This window comes from Suillus plorans (assembly GCF_016647745.1).
Source record: "Suillus plorans strain S12 chromosome Unknown HD556scaffold_8, whole genome shotgun sequence".
In the NCBI taxonomy this organism is placed as follows: Eukaryota; Fungi; Basidiomycota; class Agaricomycetes; order Boletales; family Suillaceae; genus Suillus; species Suillus plorans.
The window spans coordinates 742,942-760,554 of NW_024537392.1; the positions used below are offsets into that span (position 1 = coordinate 742,942).

A 17,613-nucleotide genomic window follows, 5' to 3' on the forward strand; every position below is an offset into this window, starting at 1 on the left:
ATGCGATTTCTGGCGTCGTGAGGCCAGTCGAAGTAACGAAGGCGGAGAGTTTCGAGAACCTCGAGAGTCTGGGCGGAGATACCAAAGACGTAAGATATACCGACTGAAGCGGTTCCAACGGCATGTGCACGCGCAATGTCAAGGTAATGTTCGCGAATAAACATGGAAATTTGCTCAATGATATGAGCAATACTAAGAGCAGTCACGGGCAAGAGATTACCTAACGGAAACTGATCCACAAACTGCAAGCAAACTCGAGTGATATCCTGGATCGCTGACAAGATTCACCCCAGGTTTCGATAATGAGCGGCACACAATGATGACAAAGACGCTAAAGAATGGATTGGTTCGGCATACGACTGTGAAGGTTCGGGTCACCCCCACCTAAAAACACTGAAGCTCCGTTCGTAGGGATGAGAAAAGCGGGATGTTCGAAGAGGTGAGGGTTGTCACCTGAGAGTTTGCTGCAGGTTTTTGAGTATACGATTGGCCAACCTGACTGTGACGAAGAACTACTCACTCGTACAAGCAGAATGAGAGAAAAAACTTCATGGTCAAGAAACGGCTAGTGTCAATTAAAGTCGGAGAGGAAGAGTAAAACGAGATAGCGGACAGCGGAGTACCTGAAGTCAGTACCAGTGACTTTGAGCTTGAGAAAAACGGGGACACCAAGCACGAACGGGAAGGGTGAATCTACAAGACTTTAGAATACGTATATGAACAAGGAGCGAACGACGAAGTCAATAATGATTAATCATTTGCAGTACAGACTTCTGCGGGATCATAGAGGACGCACGGAGACCTGATATCTCTTTGGCTGTTTGTGTGTCTTGGAAGAGGAAACAACAGCGACAGGGTCCTGGAATGCCGGAGGGCCGTTGTATGTGTTGTACGTATGTAATGCCGAAAGTTGAAACGGTTTACCAGAACGGGACATCTTGGCAGTTACAGTGGACACGGCGTGTTTGGCTCTCAGGTCGGCGAGGTGAGCCTCAAAGCTCCGCTGCAGGCTACCATACAGTACTTGCACTGATGGCTTTTGCTATCGCTCTGCTGTGCCTTCTTCTAACAGGCCTCCTTGGTATCATCATTTTTACTGCTTACACAAATAAACTTGCTAGACATTCAGCACAAGCTCGCCATGCCATCATCAAGAATCTTGGCATCTCCACCACATCAAACCCTCAATTCATCGGTTTCTTCCATCCTTACTGGTAGGTTTTTTCCGCCAAGGACTGGACAATGTTTAATTCGTGAGATTTTTGTAGCAATGCAGGTGGGGGAGGCGAACGTGTCCTCTGGACTGCTATAGCGGCTACCCAACGTGCACATCCTAACTGTGTCTCGTTAGTATATACTGGAGACGTCGACGCGACAAAAGAACAGATTATAACTCAAGTCGAAGCACGCTTCAATATCACTCTTGATCCCAAATCTTTACATTTCGTCTTCCTAAAGAGAAGACGTCTAGTGGAGGATGCCGCTTGGCCGCGTTTTACACTTCTTGGCCAGAGTCTTGGGTCCATGTTCCTCGCTTGGGAAGCTTTATCCCAAATCATCCCAGACTTATACATTGGTAGGTCTACTTGTTTTGGATGCTGCAGGGCTATCGGTGCTCATACCTCTTAGACAGCATGGGTTACGCTTTCACATTCCACGTAGTTGCATGGATCACGAAGGGATCCATACCTATGGGTGCATATATCCATTATCCAACAATCAGTACGGACATGCTGGCCCGTGTGAAGGCCAGAAAGGTGGGTCATACCAACCGCGGAGACGTCGCAGGCTCGTTGGTATTGAGTCGCGGGAAGATGTGGTGAGTACAAGTGATCCACCTTCCACCTTTTACATTCTCGCTCTGTTTAGAATTTTATCTCCTGCTGCGGTTCCGTTTGTGACTGGTACTTATCATAACACACCTCATAGGTATTACCGTTTCCTAATGTATCACTACTCCTTGGCGCTCTCCCGCCCTTCCTTTATTATGGCAAACTCCAGCTGGACAAAGAATCACGTCGATGCAATACTCTCGCACTCTGACCCCGTCATGAACGTAATGCACTTTCTCAACCCCCTTTTTATCCTTCGTCTCTTTGCGACTACATTCAAGAAGTCGAAGAAACTCAACGCCGATTCAGCAAGCAAGAAACCAGAAGCCAATATTGTCTACCCGCCATGCGATACCCGCGAGATGGCACAATTCCCATTGGACAAGAGGGAAAGAATTATTCTGAGTATTGCACAATTCAGGTATATTTCTATTCTACTTTACATTTGTTACTGGAGCTCAAGTGTCGTTCATAAAGGCCAGAAAAAGACCACCCTGCTCAACTTCGCGCTTTTGCGCAGTTATTGGCCGATCACCCAACTTATACTTCTGGCTCCTCTTCTGTGCAACTTTTCCTACTGGGTGGCGCACGTAACGCGGACGACCACGCCCGCGTGCAGTCTCTCAGAGATCTCGCAGAAAAACTCAAGATAACCCCCTACGTCCAGTTCATCGTCAACGCAAGTTACCCGGAAATGCTCGGCTGGCTCGCAATGGCTAGCATCGGGCTCAGCACGATGGTGGACGAACATTTTGGAATCAACGTCGTTGAATTCATGGTGCAGATTCCCTGTTTTACTTTGTTTCGTATACCAACTTACCTCGGGCGAAACTAGGCTGCAGGTGTGATTCCTGTGACGCACGCTTCCGGCGGCCCACTTCATGATATTGTTGTGCCCCTGGACGGTGAAGCAACGGGATTCCATGCACATGATCCGCAGAGCTTTGCGAACGCCATGCACACAGTGCTGAGCATGAGTAAGTCGGAGCAGCGAGCGATGAGGACGCGTGCACGTACCTGGGCTGTAAGCGCATTCGCCGAGGAGCGCTTTGTGGAGGGTTGGGAAGCTGCTTGGAAAGGGTGGGTCATATGAAGGAGGTGCCAAGTCATTCACAGGGGCACTCGTCCCCGATATTCTCGTGCTCGTGTTTTTATCACTATTGAACCGAGAATGTCACTTGTGGATGGAAATTAGCCCCTGCTGGCATTTGATGAGACGTGAGTCCTTGAGGCAGGAACAGTCCACCTTATGCGCAATGTTCAGAGCTTTCTCAGTTCAGCTAGGAATATAGCCTTTTCTATCACATGCGTCTCCGTCGCGGCGGATAATAAATCCAGTGATTTGACCGTTATCCGCAGCTTCCAGTCTGAACAGCAGTGACAAGTGGTTCTTAATCTAAGGTGGCAAGAATTTATAATTCGTGTGGTTCATTGGTTCATTGACTTGCCTCACGTTCATTTCCGTCAGTTTATTCTTTGCATTTACAGGTTTATTGTCGGACGTCGAGGCTCCGTACCGCGCCACTCCGGTGTTCGACGAGCGTGCCTACCACTGACATGCATGTCAATTATGACATGTATGATTGCCCCAATATATCCTGTGATGCACTCGCAATATTACACCATCGCTTTGAGACCCGCACATCTTTCGCGTATGGCTACTATTTAAATCGCTTGTCTGTTATCACAGTTCCGTATGAGTGAGTTTCAGACATTCTGGTGGTTACCACCACTGTGTTTCTGTGGCAGTTGAACACGCTCGCAACCAGGCAATTTCATTATCTGGTGCCTGTGGGCTGGGTGCCCAGACGACGGCTCACCTGCAAACGCAGTCGGAGTGTAGTGCGTTTTGATATCTGTCAGGCTCTTCTAGCCTGACATGTCACATGCAAAGACCAAGCACTAGCGAGGGATTCCAGGAGATTTGTCAGGAAAGTTATCATGGGACAGGAGACGGTAAAGCACAGCTGGTGCCAGAACACCTGAGAACTGAAGGAGATAAGAAATTTCGTCCGCAGGAATCGCTGCAGATGTTCAGAGGAGTCGGGGACTTGGTGCGGGCTCGCCGTTACGATGGATAATAATTTACTTGTCCTACATTGAGTGTTGTAATTCAAAACCTACACCACTGAAGTGTTATACTATGAAGTACATACAGATCTCAACTTCTATTTCCACACAGATGGAATTTTGGTGATAACGTCTGCCCACCGTGACAAGCGATTCTCTTCCCATTCTTCTACGTAAGAAAGACCAGCGTTGGCACGGCGTCCTTCCTCCACTCTCAGACGTTTCTCAGCATCACACCAGAAGAATACCCACGAGCCCATCCGCATATGGCCGGAGCTACGCTCAAAGTACCACTTGTTAATGGGGTTATCATCACGACTCCGCCAAACAAGGTCTCGGCCTTCACCCTTGCCCTCCTTGCCCCCGTTTGGGTTAATGGAGAACAGGTGGCCCAAACCATAAGATTCGTCGTGGAGGGCGACCCACAAGAAGTCGACGGTACCGTCACCTTGATGACTAGGTAATACAGCAAATTTGTCAAGATAAGAGACGGGTTCAGAGGAATTGGGCGAGGGCTCGTTGGTAACAATGGCGGCGCCAACATAATCTCCTGCGACCACAACAAAGTCGAGATTCTGTTCTAGGCGCTTGTAGAAAGCATCGGCATCGAGAGTGCGCTTGAAGGAGGTCTCTAAGAGGTAGTTCATCTTCGCTTTATCAACGTCCGCAAGGCTGCGAATAACTTGTATTGGGAGACCGCGACGCAGAAGAGTGGGCGTGTCCCGCGTGAGTTTTCGGTTACCTTGGAGAAGTGCGTGAGGCAGGCTCGAGCTAACGGCGGGCTTGTTCGTGATGAGGTTGGCGATGAGGGAACTCGGCGAACGGTGAGAAACCATGATGGCAGATGATGTAGGCGGCATGTACGCTAAGCAGGTACGCGCGAGGGACAAATTTGAAAGCGAAGAATCCTTTTCATTGGACCATGATGGGTCGTAAGTATCGCGGATATAATCATACTCGGATGTGAGATTGATGAGGAGATGAGGGAAGCCTGTTCTGGCATAGGAAGGGACCCCTCCTTCCCGACTGATAATCATCAGTCGCAGAGGAACGAGGTTGATATCTTGAGAGTAGTCTGCATGGGGATCACGAGGACTTGACTTCATGTCATTATCATCAAGCGCAGCAGCTTCGACCATGCCGCGAGCAAGGGCGCCAAGAACGTCATTAGCACCTATCCGTACTGATCTGCAGAAGGAGTCCAGGGCAAAAGGAGGAAGAACTGGGATCTCCCCGGCGCGAAGAGCAGAACGGATGGCGACAAGGTCCGAGGGAAACACATGTGCTTCAGGGGGAATAAAATTGCGAGGCTCGCGAAGCTGGTCATCATCTGGCTTAGGACCTAGTCGGACAGTGGTACCGAGGACGGGGCGCGCCTCGGCACCTTGTGCTTCTAATGCGGAGACAACTCGCATAATCTCTTCGATGAGAGCGGAGCGCTCTCCATCGTCGCCCCTGATCTGATCATTCTCGACGACAATAACGCTGACAAGTCCGAGTTTCTCGAGGTAGACCATGCCCCTGGCGATGCTATCGAGCTGCTTATTTGTGAACGGACCCTGTAGTTTTACAAGAGCAGTGCGACGGTAGACAGGATTCAATATAGAAGACAAGATAGGGCTCGGGTCAGGCTTAGCCTGTTCTGGTTGTTTATCGACAGATATATCTGGGGCTTCTTTTAGAAACAAGGGCGTCGAAATAGTAGATGGGAAAACGGAGCCGGCATTTTCCGGAGTTGATGGACGAACGCCAAAATTCGCGAGGTAAGATTTAGTATCCCGGAGAGAAGGATTGGCTTTCAGGAGGGAGAGAATGAAGTCCTGCTGGGAAGGTTAGCTTGTCGTGGAAAAATAAATCAAGACATACATTATCCCGCGGGTCGAGATCATCGACCTCGACAGTGGGCGGGGGTTGACGAAGACTTCGAATAGTCTGCAAAGGACAAATCGGGAGTCAATACATCTGCCCTGTGTGATTAAGCTATAGTACGTACGGCATAGAAGGCCTTGAACGTCTGAGTTCGACGTGCTTTCAAGGCTGAGGCTGCAACGGAGGACAGTATACGAGGCCCGTGGTGGATAGTATGTGAGAGCATGATGATGACTCGACTAGGCTGGGGGTGTGCAGCTTTTAAGCGGCAGGTGAAACGACATTTAGGAAATCCTGTACATAAGGAAGAAAGATCAGAGGAAATCTATGAAAGGAACACGCTGGCAGGCAGCCAAGCGCCAACGGTCAGGAGTCAACCGTGACTCCACGCAGTCATAGGACAGCGTCTGGCATAACTTTCTCGTTCGTATCCAGATCCTTCTAAATTGGGAAAATCTGAATCATCCATTCGTTCGGTTGAAGGTTGCTCGAACGTTGCACGATTACAGAATCAGTGACTAACTTGCCACTTCATTTCTTGATCTGAGTCCATTTCTGCCACCCAATCGGCGTATATTCTCGAGCAAAACGAACGCATCATGAGACTGGAGCTAAGCCCATTCGTAACACTCCATCACCGGGCCCGCCGGCTGCAAGAAATGCACGAATCCGAGTAGATGTCAGCGCTACAGAAACGTTCTGTTAACGAAAGCGATAGCGGATCTACTAACATACCCTGCCATCGTGCGTTCTATTCCGAAATATTTATAATATATCCTTTGTTCACGTAGCGCCGCAGCTATACAGGAAGAATACGTATCCAGTAACCCAACTAACAATAGCACAGGCCACAATAACGTCCTCGCCAGGCTACAGCCAACTTCCAGTGCCCCGTAATCATGAATGACTTCTTCTGCAAGCAGGTTCATCAAATATGACGAACTAGGCGATATTTCCTGCAATACGACACGCAATATGACGTGCTATTTCCACCAGCGCGGATCCCATCTTATCATGTGGCCGCATCTCAGGGCTATTATGTATCTTGCACAAGTGGTCCGCATGAATGGCAAGCGTAAAGGTGCCGACATGGAGGAATACTCGTTGTTGGTGTCACTAACATGGGTTACATTGTAGAGGTAATCGGTAACTTGCTGTGATTTTCCTTGATATGCTAACTTTTATTTTCGTTTCATTCTGATTTTAATGTGCCACTGCTGGACACTCAAAGAATCTGCACCAGGCGGCAGAGAACCAGTAAGTCCTTTAGGGCACGTTACGTTGATTGCAGGGCCTTTTACGTCGTAATATATGACTTTATATTGCTTCTAGCGATGAGAATATGGACATGCTCTGTATGGGATGGTGTATAACTTTTTGGCCCATCAGTCCTGATGGCCGCTAGAGGCCATTGCTTTTGGGAGGTAATTCACTGTCCGTGATTTGTGTTGACCTACAGTTGGGACAGTAGCAGTATGGGGAGATGATTTGCTTCATAGTTCAATCGATGGTCCTGGAAGAAACCTGCAGAGCTAATACAGGTATGACGAAAAAGCGTTGGAAGTACGGAAATTAATCTCCACTGCTATGATGAGCCATTTTCGCGGAAACATGATTCTGATTTTCATACACGACGACGCTTCGAATACGAAATTTAAGGAAGGTGCTGGAACAGATGCCCATTCGCGAGGGCACTGCGGCCTAATGGCTCGAAGGATGTCTGGTCCAAAGCCTGCGAGCATGCTGACTAAACCATGCAAATTGTGCCCATCCCCTGCCACACCCCCTGCCCATCCCCTGCTAGGGATGCCTCACTACCTAGCCAGCTGCAGGAAGCTTTGCAAATAAAATGCAATACTCATTTTTCAATATTATCACTGGTCGCGCCAACGGACCGAGTTCCTCGTTTGTCCAGAATATTCGCGTTCCTTGACTCGTTTTGGCTGAAGTATATCACTTGAACATAGTGTTCGAAGTTGGGTGGTTACCGCGCAACTGGCAATGTAGGATCCAGGTGGCCTTTTTAATTGTCATTTGAAAATTGCAATGATCTCTTTGTGCTCAAAAAGTGAGAAGGCGAAGATACCGGTGACTAGACTGCAAATGGACGTGCGCCATTAGAGAAACGTTCGATACGGTAAGGGTGTGGCATGCTTACATCTACTAAAATGAGGCTGTCTTCGCTATATATGACAGCAGTAAAACTTAATTCCGGAGAAGAATGTGGAGGTAGGGTGCGCTTGATAACCCGGTAGGGTAGACTCGTGTAGATTTCGTCCGCAAAGACTTTATCAATTACCGTCGTATCACGTACATGATGGCTGATACCACCTTGAACTTTGGCATCTCGCTTCATTGCGAGCTGGTTGAAATCCCACATCTCCAAAGTCTGCGGAGACGTGTGGGTCGGCTCAGTAAGAGACACGAATTTGGTCCCGAATACGTAGCACACCCAGAGGGAAGGCTGTGACAAAGACCGCATCAAGCGTGTGCCTGCGGGGCCCCACTCATCCCATTTGATTTCACGGGAGCGAACCTCCGTAGGAAGGGCTTCGATATGAGATAGCAAAGTATCAGCTGAAACGAACATATCGTAAGGGACGATACGGTCATTGTTCACCAAGGAGACTGTAATGATGAGGAGCCTGTCCCCAGGCGCCGTTGAGAAGGGTAACCGAGCCTCTGGATTAGGCTGCCAGGTAGGCGATGGATCAGAGCGGATTGAAAGAGCCACCGGGTTGGTCCAGAAGTTGAATTCGGGCCAAAGAAATACGCAAGAATAGTCCGCCCAAAGGCCAAACGTTTCGCTAGATGGCTTGGTCATATCAAACACGTAGAGGCGGGCCTGTATGTTTATAGCTTCGGAGTCAAAGATGCTGCCTACTAGCAAAAAGCGACTGCTGAGGAATGCAAATGTCGCAATCTCGGAACTGAAGCATGTCTAAGAAATGACGATCAGAGGGTGGCACCACGGAACTTTGAACAATTACCAAAATAACTTTGCCCGTTGACCAGTCCCATATGGTAAGTTCGGGGTCTGCATCTTCATCCTGGAGTGTGAATAAGATACCCAGGAGATTATCGCACACTCGTAATGTATACGTTGCTCGGGGGTGCCGCACATTGAGGTCATGAACGAGAATGGCTGGTTGAGGCGCTAATCTGTGCCTGTCTCCTGTGGTGAGGGAACGTATATGGATCCGAATGCTACGGGTAGTGGCGTTGATATGAGGGCTGTGGATGTGTCAGATTTGGTAAATATACAGCAGTGAAGTAACATACAGCTGGGTGGGCTCCTCGATGAGCACGAGAAGGTCCTGCGCAGGATCCATTGTGAAGTCTCGAACGTTCATGTCCAGCGCCACATCCCATGTTTTTTCTTCGATTTTCCTGTACTTTGATGGCAGCTGACGGAAGTGAAGGACATCTGGCGTGCTAGATTGCGCGAACACATCGCCGTATAACTCCCAGATGTGTCCCTGCATCATCGGAATATCCCGCGATTCTACCCATCTCAGAGACTCCCATGCATCATTGCGTTCCTTAAGAAGTGCAAGCCGATCTGAGGTGGTAAGTTGGCTTGGAGGGCCGTCCACCATCCCAGATACAGCAAGCTCAATTTCATATTGAGCACTATCTCCTTGTACTATTGAGTGGAATAATCTGCAAACCTGTATAACATGAGTGCGGTCGACTTTCAAGAATATCCGTTGTGCGCACCTCCCGGCAAACCAATATTGTTCTCCAGTCCAGCAAAGAGATGATCTTATGAACGAGTTCCACAGGCAGCGAGGTCAACGTCGGATCTTCCATGTTCGTAAAGGATCCTCGATAATGATTGTCACAGGTGTGGTAATTGTAGTTCGGCAGCTTAGATGTGCCCCATACACGTGACCTACAGATCAAAGTTAGCGATGGTTTTGTTCTCTTCTCATTCGACCAATTCTCAGACATATCTTCCTCTCAGGTTGCTGTGGTAATGACCACCGCCCAAAGGATAAGATTGCCCACCAAGGTAGGCGTCTGTGTTATTACTCTGGATTTTTTGATTTACTTCGGTCCATAAAGTTCTACCAGGAGGATATCGTGCGCCGCATCGACTCGCCGAATGTATATGGAATTGTACTTGTGAGTATGCACCCGCTGAACTCTATACATTGCTCATTGAATTAACAGAGATGCTGGCACGATGCCGAGGATATCCCACCACTCCCAAGTCCGTTCACGGACCCCTTAATGAGATCCCTTGATCGTGGTGAGATCGGGGTCTCATTCTTCCCAGGCGGTGTTCGCGACATCGTCCCGGAGTCTCACTATGAGCTCGTAGATAGAACATTTCAGTCAGGGGATTATTGCAAGCGTAGCGTTGATGATGTTCGTTCTGGCGTAGTGACCAGCATCGAGGTACAAGCACGGCTTGTGCACGCAATCAGCGGAGAGCAAGTAGAGGGTTGGAGAGATATCAGGGAAGTCAGACGTGCTACTGACGTTGACGGTGGAGATTATGTTATCTACGATGACTGGATTGGACAGGTGCGCTCCAATGTCTCGCAAGTCGAAATGACATGCTGAGTTCCCACATGAAGGTCATAGAGGTTTGTGCAATAATTACGGTACAAAGAAGTGACGGTTGACGATTCCCATAGCTATTCGACGAACTTCTTGTTTCTGCGTCTGGCGCCTTCGTCCGCTTACCTGAAATTAGCTCTCGTCTGACAATTGGCGACAAGGGGCCGGTAGGTTCCACCTGGGTGTCTACTGTTCTGTGCGCTCACTTTTTTAAGGACATTCTACCGGACCCCGAGGCACTTCACGGGCTAGTGAATTATCCTAAAGGAGCCCCACTACCTAGCCCGGATGACACTGTCATAGATATGAAGCGCACAATACTAGCCATCTGTTGGCTAGCGGTAAATCAAAGTGTAGGTCTCTTTATCTTCTTCAGTCCCTCACATTCTTAGCGCATTGTGTAGTTGAATCCTAGTGTCGCCCAACTCAAACAGCGACCAGCACGTTTCTGGTCTGGCGAAGATTTGACCAAATTGACAGTGATTAGGATGCGTGTGGATGATGTACGTGTCGGGGATAAGATTCTGCTGGAGAACGATGCAGGCGTGCCTGTCACAAGATACGGTGTCGAGTCAGAATCAAATGGCGCCATGACGATCAAGACCCTATGCGTGAGGGAGACGAAAACGGTCGTCAATGTTCTTTGGCAAGATGGATCACAGGAGAGCCTCCCTTCCACGGAGCTGATTCCATACCTGAATCCGGATGAATATGACTGCTGGTAAGGTTTCTTCGCTATGTCTTGTATGGCATTGAATAACACATGGTTCCTCAGGCCAGGCGACCACGTCCTATGGAAATTTGAGCGTGAAGAGCACGCAGCCGTTGTTCAATCGGTCAATTCTACTGATCGAGTCGCCGTCATTCGTTTCACGAGTACTGGCAAGACTGAAACTGTTTCTGTTCTTGAACTCGACCCAAACGGTGTCAGTGATTGGGCGGCAGGCACTCCACATACCCATCTCGGCGTGCGCCGTGGTGACAAGGTATTCGTCCACCGTGAGGGCGCCTCAAATGGTTTTGAATCCCCTCGAGTTCCGAGAATCGGCGAGATCGAGGAGTGGGTGAGAGAGGTGCCAGTTAGGCCTGACGGAGAATTCAGCGGTTGGAGGCGCACGATGGCAGATATGGGGACGAAAATAGCGTCCGAACGAAAAGAAAAGCCCACTGTTTCCCGTGTCAAACATCCAACGCGGGACAATGCATCTCTGTCATGGTTTGGAGAGGTCACTGGGGTGAGTCCCCTACCGAATTGCATCATCTGCTTCTGAACTAACTCTAATTCGAAGCTTCGTCTTGACGGAACAGTCGATGTCACCCATCCGAATGGATCTATGGCTATCTACCCTCTCTCACGGCTGACCAAGCTTTACGACACTCTTGAACAATTTGAAGATGATGGCTGGGAGGGTGAAGACGGATCCGATCAAGGCTCTCATGTTGACAACACCGAGGGTGTGTGGCATCTAGATGCAGATGGCACATGGCGCTACGACCATGACGATTCAGAATGGGAGGACGAGGAGGATAGTGATGAGGATGGCGATGGAATGGACGTGGACACCTGGGCCGACGAAATTGATATCCCATTGGGTGATGGCATCCCAGATTCTCTGATATCACACGATGTAACTTCAGACGTGACCGATTCGGACTCACCATTCCCAGTATCGTCGTCCAACACATCGCCAGATAGTACCCAAGAGATTATTGTTCAGGAAGATGAGGACGGTCATGCCGATTCTCCATGGAAGAAATTCGAAGTTCTCCCAAGTGCACCCCATGACCATGCATTTTATTCGTCTGTATCGAATCAGCCGTCGAAGAATTTCCTCGCGCGTCTGACGAAAGAGTACCGTGCGCTCTCAACCAGCCTACCAGGTCTGTATCATCAATCATTCCTCCCATTTGCTTCACGTATACTAATCAAAACAGATTCAATCCTCGTCCGTGCATACGAGGATCGTGCAGATTTATTGAGATGCCTCATTATTGGACCGGAAAATACACCCTATGAAGACGCACCGTTTGTAATAGATTGGATGCTTGACTCAAACTTCCCTCAAAGTCCACCGATTGCTCACTTCTTGAGTTGGACCAACGGCAACGGTCGCGTTAATCCGTGAGTGAGGATGAAGAAAGCGCTACTCTCGGCTAACCAGGACTCAGAAACTTGTACGAGGAAGGCAAAGTTTGTTTGTCCATCCTCGGGACGTGGAGTGGAGACCGCACGGAAACGTGGAGCGCGGCAAGATCTTCACTTCTCCAGGCCTTTGTGTCGATACAGGGTCTGGTGTTGGTGAAAGAGCCGTAGGTTTCTGCACCCTGTCTTCTCTTTTATAACTTGCTGAGTACTTTCTAGTTGGTTCTGTGAACCTGCGTACGAAAAATTGAGGGGTACTGAGGAAGGCATGGTTAACAGGTGGCGTCCACGTTCAATTCCTCGCATCTGCCTATGACTCACTCCATCGTATTATGTAGTCGACTTTACAGTGAGAAGGCATATGTCCTATCCCGTGGATTTGTTCGCCGCGCCTTGGAGATTCCTCTCGGTGGACTAGAGGCAGAGATCAACTGGTTGTACAATTCCCAGGGCAGGCTATCCAAAGTCCTAAACGACTCCCGAGCACTAATCCAGAAGAGTCAGTCGGGCCCAGAAAACACAGAGGTAGATGAGAATCTTGCAGTGCCCCGCCTGACTGCAGGCGGCATCATCATGCTGGAACGAACGCTGTCCAAACTGCAAACACTTTTTGACCGGATGTAGGATTTATGTCTTTATTGGATATTCGAACACGTAATCATGTAATCGCAAGTGGTATGAATGAATTCAGGTCACTCTTAATCTTAACGCCTTTCATTATTCCAACCAACCTCTACAGAATATGATATACTCAAATATGCCCGTTGAACATAGGTGTAGATGACAGACCTCTACAGAGAACAAACAATATGGGGAGGGCAAACAGGGCATAGAACACGTAGGGAAGTGTGCACAGGGTCCCGGAGGTATACAAAAACGAATGAAATCCTGGAAATGACAGACAACAAGTCTGGATGATACCAGTCCGACGGTATCAAGGTCCGTAAAAACAAAAACAACAGAAAACGGGCGACCGAATAAGTATGTATGTACCGCTAGCACCCGGTCGTGAGATTGTTTTTGGGGAAGGGTTGTTGAAAGTCATTCCTCCAAGTCGTCAGGTTCGGGTTTGTGTATGCCTCAATATACCTGAACGTACGGGGCATAAACTAAATCAGTATCAGTGAAAGTGTAGTGCGTACTCATTGATATATGCAGCCGTCGGGAAATCCTTAGGGTCACAGCCGATGTTGATAGAGCCTTGAGGCTGGTAGACACGAATCCAGTCTATCCGCATGGTAGCTGGGAAAATAAGGTTCGTGAAGTCAACCGTTTGGAAGTTCTCAGAGATGCCCAAGTTGGTGATAAGGTACTACGAAGAGCATGAGCTAAAGAACAGCCTAAAAATGATGTTCTGACCATTGGCTCCTGGGGAATTGGTCTGTCTGAAATTTCAGTCGCGGAATCAGCTACCAATGCGCCGGCATCAAGGGTCCACCCAACGACATCATTTGTGATCCAACTGATGTACTGCGTAAAGACTGCATCAATAATAACCATAGGAAAACTGTGGGTTTCACTTACGCCTCCATCAGCTGAGTAACCTGATGACACCGTTAACTCGTGTAAAACACTAAAGACGATAGATACCTGGCTTGTACTCGTATCCATATGTCGAAAAGCAGCCAGAGTTTTGCGTGTAGCAACTTTGGTCTAAAATCTGGTTAGCGTCTGAACAGTTACAAGATAAATCTGACTCACTTGTGTTCGTGACACCAGATGTGGACTGCTGGTAGACACCGCCGAGGTACGAGTTGAGCTGGGTGACATCTGGGTTGGGAATCTTATAGTTTTGCGACGTGTTGGACCATTGGTACGCATGGTTCATAGGCTGTCTTCATTGTGAGTCAGGACGCTTGACAAAGACCTTGTACTTACAGCCCACTGTGCAGATTGAGAAACTTGACCTTCGGTGGTGACCTACGGTTGTTGGGAAGCCTATCAGAATAAAAAATGAACTACCACACCTGTGATTCGAAAACATCAATTTCGGGTGCAGACCGACCAACGTATGTCCCATCCGAGTGCATAGGTCCTGGATGGGATTCTCCTTTGCAAGTACACCTTGATAAACGCTGGCCAGGGAGATACGAAAGCGCGCTGTTGCCGTACGGGTTGCCAGTAACAGCTGCCGCTGGTGCGCTATTGATTGTCTGGTTGGGGGCTGTACCGACATCGCAAGCATCATAAGAGTAAGGCCACTGGCACATTGGTCAACGATTGAATTTCGAGCCTGAGAAAGGGACCTACCATTCCCTCAAGGCTCGCGCCATATCCGACTCGTCCTGTGAATAGTCAGACGAGAGCGCTTTTAAAATACGACGTTACTAACCGAGGTTACCCATTGACCACACTGAGATCGTGTTAGTACACTCGCAAAAACTAGTAGCTTCGTTTCGTACCTGCCGGCCACAGACCTAGTTGACGGAAGTAAAGGATCAGTAAAATAAAAAACAAACAGACAACGAAACATTAGACGTACCACTGACGTCGTTTGTCCCTGGTAAACTTACTGACGCCAGAACCATACCACCTGTGAAACAGAACTTATTCCAAGTGGAGATCAATCCACTGGTGAAACTCAAGTTGTTCATTTCCCTTTCAGATAGAGTAATTTCCAACGAGCCATTTCTGGTCGTGACCTGATCAGGGTAATACCATTCCAGATCATTTGTCTGACTACAGTTTCAGCTAAAGCCAATACCTGCGAAAAAATGAGATTTACCTGCCAATAATGAAGGTTTACAGCCTCCCAATACGGATCATCTCCAGGCCAGAAGGTCCGGCCTTCTACTTCGAATTCATCGCTGAATACTAACTGCCATTGCGAGGAATCTGCAAAGGACGTGTAGGTATGGGCGGATGATGGGGTATCCACGTCAATAAGACCATAATTATTTGTCATAGTGGGAATCTTTGCAGTGGTAATAGGTATTTGTAACTTGGAGAGAAGATATGAAGACTTGCCTGTCCGCTCGCATTAATCCCGCCAATGTTGAATCCACCCTCATTTGAAAGAGAATGCTTCGTAAAATAGGAAATCATAGGGTATCCAGCACTGAAGAGTATGTCAATCCCAGGGACTAGGCTGACATGTATGATGTGGGCGTACAACAGAGAAACCATTCCAACAGCAAGGAAGATAAGGCAGCCAAGGTTGGTTAAACCTCTGTAAGTGAAGACAGAACCGCCACGGTCATTCTTGCGGTCTCGACGAGGATCCGGATTGTGAAGCTCGTCATCTGGTTCCTCGAGGTTCATGGCAAGAGTAGCACCCCATAATGATGGATCAGGAGAGAGGGAGAACTGTAGTAAATATTGCATTAGGGATCGGCAAGACGCAGCTGAATTAAAAATAGGCATATGTTAGTGTATACGTACCTTTTCAGATATTGACTGTTCTTGGAGAGACACTGTCCGCCCAGCACTGCTGTAAGGCGACTCACTCTGGGAGGAAATTCAGAACACATTACGTGAAGGCTGTCATATAAAGTTGACGACGAACAATGGTGTGATAACTTTGCGTACTTCTCAAGGACGGGGGGGGCCTAGCAAACGCGGCCTGCACGACCTGGGAGCCCCCTCCAGATTGAAAAAGAGTTGCTGTTGAAGGAGCATTGGGAGGTGTTTGAGAATGAAAACGCCTTTGGCTATCAGAAGCCATCTAAAGGCAAAACGATTGGATTGAATTTAAAGAGCGGTAAGGATTTTATTGAGGGAGACTACTAGGTGTTACAGTTGAATATTTGAATTTTGTGGTGGTGGCGGCGGCGGGGAGAGTAAGTGAACTTGAATTTTGCCGTGGGAAGTAACTGGCACCGTTGTGTCACAGGGGATATTGAGTTTTTAAAATAATATAGATTGATGGTTTCACAGAACGGCATGGTTTCCCCTCAATTCGACAATGCCCGCGCCTTCTAACAAACCAAGTAGGCCGCCACGACCTCCTAGCGACCCAATTTTACCAAGCTCATCAGCAGCTCTCTCCACACGACGTAATCCAGTCCGCTCCCCGCCTTCTCCCCCAATCTCCATCCCCTTTGCTGCTGCTGCCTCGTCTATTTTTTGTAACCTGCTAACAACCCCCACATTTGCTCGTTCCAAAGCTGCTCGTCCAGGTCCTTCAGTCGTCACATACGGATAATCGGGCTCAAGTTTCTCCAGTAACTCCGATTTCTTTGCCCGGTAATTGTTCCGTGTCGTGCTCGGCGGGTGTGAAAGTAGAATATGCGTAGTGACAGACTGTGGAGCCTCTGCACTTGTAACCCGAGGTGGTTGATATGTATATGCAGTTTTGTCTAGCCACTTGTCCAGCGCAACGACAGCGTCCTTGGATTTCTTCACCTTGTCATGTTTTGACGGTCGACCTTTCTTCTTGGTTGCATTTGTGGTAAAATAAGCTGCCTGTTCGTACCCATCTGAGATAAATTTTTCCCTTGGCAGTTCTCGCGGACTATGCGGATACAAATTAGACGGGGGGAGTATACGAAAAAACTGAGCTTTTTGCAAGGCGGAGAGTACATATATTATGTGGGGTCTTAAAGGGCGCAGGAAATCCGTTTCGAGTACGTCAGGCAGCTTCAGCAAAGACTGATACATGTCTTAGACCCAATGAGCTATCCGATCTCAGAACACAAGAGCGGCTTACCGACTGTCATAGGGAGATGAGCGAGAGCATACAACGGTGGAGCCGACGTTGATGGTTGAGTCGCAAAGGATGTGTAAAGGCCAAACAGAGCAGCAGCTCTAGTAAGAGGATACTCGGATTCCGCTAACCGTTCTGTATACGATGACATGAGTACGTGCACAGGAGGTGAATCGTGATCCTACCTGATAAGAGTTCCATGGTGACTTTGAGAAAAGCATCGCGAGATCTAGCATCAAAAACCTTGAAATGCAACCACGTCCATCCTTCGTTGTTCCAGATGTCCTTGAAGAGCAGGAAAGGCTGTGAAGGCGGAGACCTGGCATACCGCTCGGCATAGACATGAATGAGGTGGCCAATGTCTTCGCGAGCAGGGTCCACAAACAAGGAGCACGTGAAATATGTGGGTTGTAGGACCACTTGACCTCTAGGCGTTGTGTGTGTTGGGGCCAGTGACATTCTCTTGTTAAAAGTCCACAGAGGAG

General features: G+C 48.5%; 6 protein-coding genes across 6 annotated transcripts; 2 read left to right on the plus strand and 4 right to left on the minus strand.

Moving 5' to 3' along the window:
* The first annotated feature begins 926 nt into the window (after positions 1–926).
* Positions 927–3,004, plus strand: HD556DRAFT_1341131 (glycosyltransferase family 4 protein). The gene is made up of 6 exons (XM_041302097.1): positions 927–1,214; positions 1,269–1,576; positions 1,630–1,819; positions 1,930–2,253; positions 2,310–2,610; positions 2,668–3,004. The coding sequence occupies exons 1-6, from the start codon at positions 1,033–1,035 to the stop codon at positions 2,923–2,925; spliced, it is 1,563 nt and encodes a 520-aa protein (XP_041164714.1). The 5' UTR covers positions 927–1,032; the 3' UTR covers positions 2,926–3,004.
* Positions 3,005–4,000: 996 nt separating this feature from the next.
* On the minus strand, positions 4,001–5,997 carry HD556DRAFT_1438972 (mitochondrial amino-acid acetyltransferase; the record flags this gene model as incomplete). Its single annotated transcript, XM_041305906.1, has 3 exons — positions 4,001–5,722; positions 5,769–5,834; positions 5,896–5,997. The coding sequence occupies 3 exons, from the start codon at positions 5,995–5,997 to the stop codon at positions 4,001–4,003; spliced, it is 1,890 nt and encodes a 629-aa protein (XP_041164715.1).
* Positions 5,998–7,863: 1,866 nt separating this feature from the next.
* Positions 7,864–9,584, minus strand: HD556DRAFT_1438973 (uncharacterized protein; the record flags this gene model as incomplete). Its single annotated transcript, XM_041305907.1, has 4 exons — positions 7,864–8,712; positions 8,762–9,005; positions 9,054–9,442; positions 9,492–9,584. 4 exons carry the CDS (start codon positions 9,582–9,584, stop codon positions 7,864–7,866), a joined length of 1,575 nt encoding a protein of 524 aa, XP_041164716.1.
* A 104-nt stretch (positions 9,585–9,688) lies between these two features.
* Positions 9,689–13,180, plus strand: HD556DRAFT_1341152 (uncharacterized protein). The gene is made up of 13 exons (XM_041302098.1): positions 9,689–9,786; positions 9,840–9,899; positions 9,948–10,304; positions 10,358–10,366; positions 10,418–10,507; positions 10,556–10,693; positions 10,745–11,061; positions 11,116–11,575; positions 11,630–12,221; positions 12,276–12,462; positions 12,510–12,650; positions 12,703–12,762; positions 12,822–13,180. Exons 1-13 carry the CDS (start codon positions 9,751–9,753, stop codon positions 13,105–13,107), a joined length of 2,733 nt encoding a protein of 910 aa, XP_041164717.1. The 5' UTR covers positions 9,689–9,750; the 3' UTR covers positions 13,108–13,180.
* HD556DRAFT_1341161 (glycoside hydrolase family 16 protein) lies at positions 13,181–16,280 on the minus strand. The gene is made up of 17 exons (XM_041302099.1): positions 15,989–16,280; positions 15,865–15,930; positions 15,596–15,789; positions 15,451–15,541; positions 15,209–15,397; positions 14,966–15,158; positions 14,886–14,900; positions 14,816–14,836; positions 14,734–14,768; positions 14,451–14,684; positions 14,362–14,403; positions 14,185–14,314; positions 14,074–14,136; positions 14,008–14,027; positions 13,843–13,953; positions 13,626–13,795; positions 13,181–13,572 (listed from the first exon to the last, which is right to left on the minus strand). Exons 1-17 carry the CDS (start codon positions 16,145–16,147, stop codon positions 13,479–13,481), a joined length of 1,827 nt encoding a protein of 608 aa, XP_041164718.1. The 5' UTR covers positions 16,148–16,280; the 3' UTR covers positions 13,181–13,478.
* HD556DRAFT_1341167 (uncharacterized protein) lies at positions 16,281–17,595 on the minus strand. Its single transcript, XM_041302100.1, has 3 exons — positions 17,314–17,595; positions 17,132–17,263; positions 16,281–17,084 (listed from the first exon to the last, which is right to left on the minus strand). Exons 1-3 carry the CDS (start codon positions 17,585–17,587, stop codon positions 16,354–16,356), a joined length of 1,137 nt encoding a protein of 378 aa, XP_041164719.1. The 5' UTR covers positions 17,588–17,595; the 3' UTR covers positions 16,281–16,353.
* Positions 17,596–17,613: the final 18 nt, after the last annotated feature.

Bases quoted from the DNA above. Each gene is read 5' to 3' on its own strand.
- HD556DRAFT_1341167 (XM_041302100.1), bottom strand. From the start codon at position 17,587: ATGTCACTGGCCCCAACACACACAACGCCTAGAGGTCAAGTGGTCCTA. The intron at 17,264-17,313 runs GTAGGATCACGA...CATCGTATACAG, and splicing joins CACCATGGAACTCTTATCAG to AACGGTTAGCGGAATCCGAG. The intron at 17,085-17,131 runs GTAAGCCGCTCT...ATTGGGTCTAAG, and splicing joins TCATCTCCCTATGACAGTCG to ACATGTATCAGTCTTTGCTG.
- HD556DRAFT_1341131 (XM_041302097.1), top strand. From the start codon at position 1,033: ATGGCTTTTGCTATCGCTCTGCTGTGCCTTCTTCTAACAGGCCTCCTT. The intron at 1,215-1,268 runs GTAGGTTTTTTC...AGATTTTTGTAG, and splicing joins GGTTTCTTCCATCCTTACTG to CAATGCAGGTGGGGGAGGCG. The intron at 2,611-2,667 runs GTGCAGATTCCC...GGGCGAAACTAG, and splicing joins TCAACGTCGTTGAATTCATG to GCTGCAGGTGTGATTCCTGT.
- HD556DRAFT_1341152 (XM_041302098.1), top strand. From the start codon at position 9,751: ATGACCACCGCCCAAAGGATAAGATTGCCCACCAAG. The intron at 9,787-9,839 runs GTAGGCGTCTGT...CGGTCCATAAAG, and splicing joins GGATAAGATTGCCCACCAAG to TTCTACCAGGAGGATATCGT. The intron at 11,062-11,115 runs GTAAGGTTTCTT...ATGGTTCCTCAG, and splicing joins CCGGATGAATATGACTGCTG to GCCAGGCGACCACGTCCTAT.
- HD556DRAFT_1341161 (XM_041302099.1), bottom strand. From the start codon at position 16,147: ATGGCTTCTGATAGCCAAAGGCGTTTTCATTCTCAAACACCTCCCAAT. The intron at 15,931-15,988 runs GTTCGTCGTCAA...ATTTCCTCCCAG, and splicing joins CGCAAAGTTATCACACCATT to AGTGAGTCGCCTTACAGCAG. The intron at 14,028-14,073 runs GTATCTATCGTC...CGGTGTCATCAG, and splicing joins TGGATACGAGTACAAGCCAG to GTTACTCAGCTGATGGAGGC.